Raw genomic sequence first — 9,532 nt, forward strand, 5'->3', positions numbered from 1 at the left:
AATCTTGGAAAAGTACTCGGCACCACCTAATTCATCAAGGATCTCATCAATATTTGGGATCGGAAACTTATCCTTAATGGTAATTGCATTCAATGCGCGGTAGTCCACGCAAAAACGCCAGCTCCCATCCTTCTTGCGTACGAGTAATACTGGGCTGGAGAAAGTACTGTGACTCTCTCTAATAACCCCTGCCTGTAGCATTTCCTCCACCAATTTCTCAATCTCTTCCTTCTGATAGTGTGGGTAACGATAGGGGCGTACATTTATCGGGTCTGCTCCTTGTTGGAGGTGAATTTGGTGTTCAATTTCTCTGGGTGGAGGTAATTCGGTGTGTTCTTGGAACACCTCTTGGTACTCTTCCAATACTTGCTGCACTTGTTGATCTTACTGTTCTGGTGTGGCTTCCAGTTCATTCGGTTCCAGCACTCTTAAATGAAGGAAGGAAGCGATGACATCGGCAGTGACCATCTTGTTAAGAGTTCTACCTCCGATTGCCCCTGGCTGGAACAACCGCTCACCTTGCAGCTTTACAGTCTGTCCCCCTACCACGAATTCCATTGTTAAATTCAAATAATTCATTGTTACATCACCTAATTGCATTAACCATTGTGCCCCCAAAACAATATCGGCTCCCTTGATATCAAGAATGAAGGTTTCTAACCGGAATCCAAATCCTTGCATATGCAGCGGCACCTGATTGCATTTGGAAACACAGCCAATACACTCGCCATTACCAACATATACATTCAACTGCGGTACTTGAGTGATTGGTAAGCCCACTTTCCTTGCTGTCGCTGATTTCATGAAATTATGGGTGCTCCCCCCATCCACTAATACCATTACTGGGTTCCCTTCACAGGTTCCAGCAATTCTAATAGTTTCTGGGTGGTACACCCCCACCATGGCATTGAAGCTTATCTCCACCACGCCTTCCTCCGGAATGGGTGTTCCCAAGCTGACCGAGTCTCCCTCTGGATTAGTCATTTCGGTCTGCCACCCATGAAGTAACTCATCCATTTCTTCACCTCCCACCAGTAGTAGAAAGGATGATTTGCACTTATGTCCCACCGAATACTTTTCATCACAATAATAACAAAGTCCCTTCTCGCGCCGTTGTTTAATCTCGGCAGCTGTGAGTCGACGATGAGGAGTATTACTCCCGCTTTGTGAGCCAGGGGGTCCCTTTTCAAGTACTGGGGACTTCAATGATGCGGATGATGAGGGTGGTCGTAGCAATGGTGGCCGAACAGGGCTGAGAGTGGTGGGGGTACCTCCGGCAGTGCGGTGGCTGTGTGGCCGCAGATTAAGAGAATTCGCACTCACTATAAAAAAAGAGATTAAAATGGCATTGATATTAAGGCAATTTTAAAAAACCGCCATAATATCCATACATTATGGCAATTTTTATTGCTGCCGTAATTGACTTTGTTTATTTTGGCGGTTCTGGTGATTACGGCGGTTTTGAACCGCCGTTTTCAACGTATATAAAATATAAAAAAAAAACACAATCCTAGCTCATTCAAAGAAACCATATACGACGCTCTCATCTCCCTTCTATCTCTCCTTCGTCTCCGACAACGCCGTTCTTCCCTCTAGGGCTTCTCCTCTCTCCGCCGGTTACAATCTCTCCAAGTACCTCTCCCTCTCAAGTTAAACTGAAACAATGACCCTGTTAGAGAAGCCGAAGCCGAAACTGAAACGCTGTTTTATTTTTTTTCTCTGTTAGTGCTGTAGAGACGAAGATTCCGGCGAGAGGCAAGGATCTGGTGGCTACTAACCTCAGTGCATTTCAATTCCAGAAGGCACCTATGCCCGCATTGGTGATTAAATTACCGATTTCTTCATTTTTGGTTGGGTTAGGGTTTTAAAATTGTTTTTGGTGCTGATTTTTGGGGGTTTTTGTTTCTCTGTAGCTCCACGATCGGGTCTTCCGTTGAAGCATTGGATTGACGTTGGTGCGGGGGTGATTGACGCCGGTTGGGGTGATACTGTTCAACCAGTCGACGATCTCAGGTCTTCTTTCGTGACTTTACCCCCTCCTCTCTCTCTCTCTCTCTCTCTCTCTCTCTCTCTCTCTCTCTCTCTCTCTCTCTCTCTCTCTCTCTCTCTCTCTCTCTCTCTCTCTCTCTCTCTCTCTCACAGATCTTCTATTGCTTACTTCTATTAAGGTGTTTCTCCGATCTCGGATCTCCGATCTCAGATCTTAGAAAAAATCTGTCATAGCTTAGTTTCACAAAGCTTACATCTTTATTTGTGATTACTTATTAAGTTTCAGATTTTTCGTGTGATTAACTTTCTATGCGTTGTTATCTTCTTAAAATTATTCTAGATTGTTTATATTTGTGCTCTGTTTATCTGTAGAGAAGAAAATTCTGAATCCTTTGGGATACACTGCTCTGTTTATTATTCTAGTGATACTACTTAAAATATTGCAGAAACATTTTATCACAATCATTTTTAACAAACAAATTAATCAGATACTCATACAGGTGTTGAATTAGTTATCTAATTATATGCACTTTTTATGTAATTTATCTTCACTTTTTATGTAATTTATCTTCACTTTAACATTCCAAAAAAATTTGGAGAAAAAAATGAAAACGAAGAATCTGTCTCTCTTGTTTTAGTGTTAAGAATAATCAATCTGCTTACAGATGCATGATTTATTTATTTTTTAAAATCAGATTTGATAAATATTCTGCTTACTTCAAGTGCGTATATCTTGTGAGCTGCAACTTTATTTTGATATATTTCTATAATTATAATTTGTCATATTCGATAATGATGTTTGGAATATCAAATCAACTTTTTCTGGAAATTATAGAACTTTATTTAAAAAAAAAAACTTAATATGCGTAATGGTGATCTGCTTAGATTTTATATTTTCTTAGTTAATTTTAATAAGCAATTAAGTGTAGGCAAACACGGTATTAATATGTTTGAAGTAGACATTTGTAATTGCAATTTACAGTAGTTTCTTAAGACAATTTGAAACCATTGATATACGATGTGGTCAATAAATTAAAAATTAGAAGAAAAATAAAGGAGCTTTAAGTAATTGAATATTCTAATCAAATCTGCAATTGAATCTTTTTATTTTATCAATTATTAACTGTTTTTCTTGTTCAGTTATTTTTATTTACTCCCTTTTATTGTCTTCTCCATTTATTCACTGTTTATTATCGAAGATTTTCTTTATTTAGTCTTTTTCTTTAAGTCGTTGCTTATTGAGATAGAATAAGATTTAATGGTTGTTACTGTTGTTGTCATATATTGATTTCTAATATTAATTTTTGTGTTCAAAATTCTAGATGCTTTGAATTTCTAATATTATTTTGTGTTCATATACTGTTGTTGTTAAGAAAATTGCTCGAATTCGACTCGACGGTTAACATTCTCGTTAACTTGGCCGGTGTTCTTGATAGCAAGTACTCGACCATAGCCAACATTGCAGTGGAGGATTTTGATCACATTTTCAGGTACTCTAACTGGTTATTGTTTCTGGTTTTCTATTCCAAAAGTGAAATTAAACAGTTAGGATCAATTGATAAGCCTTTTATAAATTGTTGGCAATTGATTGACAGAATTTTAGTTTAGTTAGTCAAGTAGCTGCATAGTATTAGTATGAGTTGGAATTCAGAAAGTAGAAATAATTTTCCAGTATAGGTGTTCTTGCAATAATCAGATTAGTGCTAAATTTAATTGTCTAATTCCGAATTATAATTTTTTCTTGTAAAATTACAATTACATGCAAGTTAATTAATTAAGTAGAAGCAGTACTATAGGAGAAGTACACATATTTACTTATTTAGTGATACCTTTTCTGCACTTGACAAATGCAGTAAGATTTAATATTTATAGAGGTTAATGGATTTTCAAGTGTGTGCCTTTAATTAGGTTGTGTGCAAATTATATTTTGATGAAATATTGGTTATTATATATATAGGATTACTTTATGGTCGGATATCTATTAATTTAGATATTATGGTAAAAATATTTAATGAAAATACTAATTCTTTCTTGATTTTAATTAATAATCTAGAATGGTGCCTTTTTTTTCTTGATGTGTATAGAAAAGAATGAAAGAAAAAAAGTAATAATATCTCCTCCAAAATGGAACAGATGCGCCTATTCTGGTTCTCTTACAAGTGGAGTAGGAATGCCAATACAAAGTGCAATTTTGGGGAAACCATCAGAATTTTCATTAAGTATTTTTTATTTATTAATTAATATTTTTCATTGTAATTAACTTGCAATAATCAGATCCGAATGATGGTTAGTCATCACATCAACACTGTCCTTGTTCATTTCAGTTTCTTTTTCATCAATAGATGTTATTATCATTTATTTATTTTTAATATTTAATAATAAGATTATAAGCTCCTTTTTTGTACCTACCCTCTTTGAGCTAGAGAATAGACATGCATGCTTATCTATTTGGTATTTGATTTTTGTCTATTGTGTTTTTTACATGCTACTCAACTCAGTGCAATTTTGAAGGAAGATACGATCTAGTGAGATTCATGAAGATAATACAAAAAGCTGGTCTCTATGCTCATCTTCGCATTGGTCCTTATGTCTGTGCTGAATGGAACTTCGAGTACCTTCCATTTTCCACTACTATTTTTATAATGTTTAATTTAATTTAATTTAATTTATCATTTTTTAGTTGTATATAGAGGATTTCCTGTGTGGCTGAAGTATGTTCTAGGAATAAGCTTCTTAGTTGTATATAGAGAATTTCCTGTGTGGCTGAAGTATGTCCTGTATATATGGGATTCAATTTACTATTTAGGTACAATACGTTCTCCCCCGATACGGTGAACAAGATGCCTAGAACAGATCTCGTTGAGGAGGTGAAAGCCCTTTATCTGATATGTAGTTACAGGGTTACAACATTATCTTTTTGCCAATTCCTCATTTAAGAATGAGTTAAACCACTATATTTTTTTGTTAAACCAATTTTTGTTGAATCCTTTTCATACGTCTCGGTAATAACAGTTCTTTATAACTCAGATTTTTAGACTACAAGCTGCACTGGGTGAGCAGACACAAGTTACAAAGTTTAGCCAAGAGGAGTATGAAAGGCTTCAAAATGTAACACTCTCAAACTTGATCTATTATTTTCTGCATTATAATATGTAAATCACCATGTCTTAGTTATGTAAGTAGTTTAGTTCAGAATCAACCTTTCAAGATTAAAAAGAAGTTATATATTGATGGATGAGCATTGTTTTTATCATTTAGTAGGTTATTTTTTTCCAGCATGCTTGAATATTTCTCAACCATATCAGGATCTCACTTTGAATATTTTTTTCTAGCATTCTTTTTCTTTCTTGTGTTAAGTTGCACCAAAATGCATGTGTTAGAGTTAACATGGGTCTAGTGCTTGTTTATGTTCATAAGATTAAGATGTTGAATTAGTGGATAGCTTTAGTTTGCGGTATATTTAATAGTGTTATATTATTATATTATATTTGTAGTGGGTATTTAGCTGTTTAAAAATTCACAAAACAAAAATGTGATCATCCTCTGTTCCTCAAATGGCTCCAATTACAGTTGGAGATGTCATCCCAGACAGCACCTTGGCCTTCTTGGACAACGATAACAAGCCACAGTCTGAGAGCAGAAGAGCTGAAAGGAAGTGTTGGGAGTGAGGAGTACACACAAGATGGAATAGTGAATATTAAAGGAAAATATTTAGATAATTAACTAACTAACTTGCTTTGACTATATGTTTTAAAATATTTAGATAATTAACTAACTAACTTGCTTGGTTTTTCTAGATAGAAGCAGGGGCCTTAAGGTTTAGAATAATTTCTTTTGGTCATATCAATGATCATAAGTTGGGCAAAATAAATTAGTAATATAATTATGGTTGTTTTGTTGTATAATTTTATTTTATAAACATTGACCCCTTTGTCTTTTCTTCTTTTACAGTCATGAGATGAAAAATCTTGCAGTGATGAAGAAAAATACTTTCCAGAGAACTAGTAGGCATATGACAGAAACTTTTTAGGTAACTGCCATAATATTATTGTTCATCTTCCTCAGAAAATGGAGGTTCGGATCAAGATCCTCTACACTTCAATATGTCATACCGATCTAGCATGTTGGAAAGCTAAGGTACATATAAATATATGTTATAATCTCTTATTATTAATTAATGAATTAATAAAAGTTATATGATCTACATGTAATTTTCTCATATTGTTTTTATTTTTTATTTCCCCTTTCTTCTCTGTTCTGTACCAAATTAAAGAATGAAGCTCAGCGCGCTTTTCCTCGGATTTTTGGCCATGAAGCTTCCGGGTAAGAAGGGTTCTTAGCACTAATTACTTCATATATATATGTACCTCGTTTTTGAACTTGAACTTGTGAAGGTTGATGAAGGAAAAGGAATAGAATAGTATCATGTTTTAGATGATCATAGCTAGAAGAAAAAGATGGGGGTTATGGAAAAGGATACTAAAAAATAGATATTAGTGTTTTTTTAAATAAAATAAAATTATTGCACACTTTAATAAAAAATTTTATTTTCTTTGTAAATTATTTTGTCTTGATATAACCAAATATATATATATGCATGCCCTGCTGTATTTTTGTGTTAAGATTCTAACCAAACAAAATCATATATTTCATGTTTAGTTAGTAAATTAGTAAATATTGGGATCAATAGAAACAATAGAAACAAGAGAAAGACGCATAAATAATATATATTATTTAGCTCTCAAATATTCTCAATTAACAATGAAGGTTAGTTAGAAGTTTATCCTACATTAAATAAAGTATATATGAGTATTTAGTTTATTATTAATTATTTCATTTCATATATGATATGTTAATATTAGTCCTAATAAAATCTTTTATTGATTTGTGTTAACAGAAAGCTGTGTTGAAGTTGGATTTACACAATGACAAAACCAAGCAAAAAACTATGAAAATTGTCTCTGGCATTTCAGGTACTTAAAATAATTCTACCATCGCATCTCTTATTTTATTCAGCACATTAATAAATAACATTTAATTAATTTGTAGTAATTATTTATTTGTTTATTTTTATTTTACTTTTGCAGGGGTTGAATCAGTATCTGTGGACATGAAGGAGAAGAAAATGAGTTTAATTAGTGAAAATAGCACTTATTAGATGATTTAAATACATTATTAGATATTAATATAGTTTAGGGAATTGGATGGTAGATTTTTTATTGCAATGTTTGTATTTTAGTAAGTTTAGTAAGACAAGGTTTTGCATAGGAGTTATTACTTTTGATTTTCAATATAAAAAATTATATATTATATTAATATTTTGTTTAGGAGTTATATAATGTTTGATTTATGATTATGCCTTCTGGTTATTACGAGATTTTTAAGTGAGTTTTGAAAATATCACTTTAAATTGGTAGTTTTAATCTTATTTTAAAAAGCATAAAATTGTCATCATAATTAGGTATAAACGGCGGTTACCCCCCATTTTAAATGAAAACGATGCCATTGTACGCTGGAAGAAACGGCGGTTAAAAACTGCAATTTTAAACACAAAAGATGCCATTATAACCTAGTAAAAACGGTGGCTAGAAATTGCCATTTTAACATAAAAGATGCCATTATAACCTGGTAAAAATGGCGGTTATAATGGTAAAAACGGCGGTTTTCAACCGCCATTTTAAACAGAAGTGATGTCACAACATCCTGGTAAAAACGGCGGTTACAACCGCCATTTTAAACAAATAAAAAACCGCCATTTTATCTGGAAATAATGGCGGTTACAAACCGCCATTTTAACCTCCAAAAAACCGCCGTATTATTCACAGGTTATTACGGCGGTTTTCAGAAAACCGCCGTAATAACCAGAATGGCGCCCAGAATAACGGCGTTTCTTGGAGGCGCCAGTTTTGGTCATAATGGCGGTTCTAACCGCCGTAATTCCCCAAAATAACCGCCGTTTTAACCCTATTTTTTTGTAGTGACTATGCTTCTGCTCATGCAATTTGGCAAGGGCGACCGCTTCCACATATGTCTTAGGCTTCGCAAGCATGAGCTCGCACTTGAGTGTATCGTTCAACCCAGCCGTAAAGAGTGACACTAGCCAATCCTCCGTCAGTCCCGTGACTTGGTTGGACAGATCTTCGAATTGGGACTGGTACTCTGCGACCGTGGAATGTTGTTGAAGATCTTTCAACGCTGCCTTTGGGTCATGAAAAATATTGCGACCGAATCTAGTGATTAGCGCCTCCAAGAATCCCTCCCAAGTATACATGATGCCATTATTTACGCACCATCGATACCATGTATATGCTGGGCCGGTGAGGTGGAAGGACAAGAGCCGCACTCTCCACGCCTCTGGTACCGCATAAAGCTCGAAATATTCCCTGGCTCGGAAGGTCCATTCCTCCACTCCCTCACCGTTAAAAACTGGTAGCTCGGCCCGAACTCCCTTCGGCCATTGTGACAGATGGAGATTCCCCGTAGAACCTGCGGAATCGAAACTCTCTCCATGTTCCGGTATCGCTTGCTTGAGCTTCAAGCTTTCCTTGAGCATCTTCTCAATGCTCTTAACCGACGTTTCCACAGATCCAAGTCGGCTTTGGGTTTCCACGACCTGAGCGATGGTTTCGATCTGTCCTCTTTGAAGCGCTGCGATCTCGGACCGATGTTGTTGGTAAGCATCCTCCAAGCGGGACAGTGGAGTTCCTGATTCTATTTCCGAATCCTCTCAATGAAAGCACCAATTTGTTAGACTCAATGAATGCAAAATATGAAAATGCACATGAACGGGATGAAAGGTGAATGAACTAGAGGAATTAAGCAAAATTCAACAACCACCAGTAGTTACAATGACGCTACCCCCAGCTTCGAGTCCTGGGAGGATGACTCCATTTCACACTTTGGTAATTCTCTATGCTCTCTCTCTCCTTACCCCTTACCTTTTATTCCTCTGAGATCCTAACTAACTGCCTATATGGATTGACTATCATGCTCTCCCTCTATTAGTTCATATGGTAATCCTTCATCCATGATGGAGCTCTTCTTTCTCTCTTACTTGTTGGGCCTTTTTCAGTGGCTAGCCCATCTGCTACTTCAACATTCTCTTCTGGTTCCTCAATTGGGCTGCTGTTGTTTTGAGTTTGCTGGCTGGGTTCCTTGTTAGGCGTATCACCGATCATCCCAGGTCGGATAGCTCGACCCAGGGTTTGAAGAACATCCTCAAATGTTTCAATAAGAGAGCGTTATTTGTAAAACCCGTTAATTATATTCCTTCTTCAAGTGAGAATTATATATAGTGTAAAATTCTCAAATAATTAAAATCAATATAACAAATAAATGAGCCCGAAATATTTATCATCAGCTGAGACGGAACCGGCAACAGCTTGGTGGTGGTCGCTATTCGTTTTGACAATCGGTATCTTGTTTGGTTCATTCATATCGGGAAAGCTAACTTATTTGAGATCCTCGCTGGAGGGGAGGTTCTGGTGTGCCCTGTTGGATTATCTGTCATTTTATGAACAGCAGGAGCGTCCGTCACCATCGT

General features: G+C 35.7%; 1 protein-coding gene across 13 annotated transcripts; it reads left to right on the forward strand.

Moving 5' to 3' along the window:
• Positions 1-1,511: 1,511 nt before the first annotated feature.
• On the forward strand, positions 1,512-7,305 carry LOC112772513 (uncharacterized). Of its 13 annotated transcripts, XR_011876276.1 has the most exons (12): positions 1,513-1,632; positions 1,727-1,820; positions 1,914-2,013; positions 3,363-3,479; positions 4,123-4,208; positions 4,488-4,600; positions 4,796-4,856; positions 5,017-5,097; positions 5,941-6,126; positions 6,263-6,312; positions 6,887-6,962; positions 7,077-7,305. XR_011876276.1 is itself a non-coding variant. In XM_072225379.1 (9 exons), the coding sequence occupies exons 5-9, from the start codon at positions 4,524-4,526 to the stop codon at positions 5,949-5,951; spliced, it is 363 nt and encodes a 120-aa protein (XP_072081480.1). In that variant the 5' UTR covers positions 1,513-1,632; positions 1,727-1,820; positions 1,914-2,013; positions 3,363-3,479; positions 4,488-4,523; the 3' UTR covers positions 5,952-6,091. The 13 variants fall into 13 exon arrangements, 5 of the variants coding, with proteins under 5 accessions (XP_072081480.1, XP_072081478.1, XP_072081476.1 ...); XR_011876281.1 differs by lacking the exon at positions 4,796-4,856 and having other exon boundaries at positions 4,074-4,208; XR_011876280.1 differs by lacking the exon at positions 4,796-4,856.
• Positions 7,306-9,532: the final 2,227 nt, after the last annotated feature.

Source organism: Arachis hypogaea, chromosome 18 (genome assembly GCF_003086295.3).
Source record: "Arachis hypogaea cultivar Tifrunner chromosome 18, arahy.Tifrunner.gnm2.J5K5, whole genome shotgun sequence".
Taxonomy (NCBI): domain Eukaryota; kingdom Viridiplantae; phylum Streptophyta; class Magnoliopsida; order Fabales; family Fabaceae; genus Arachis; species Arachis hypogaea.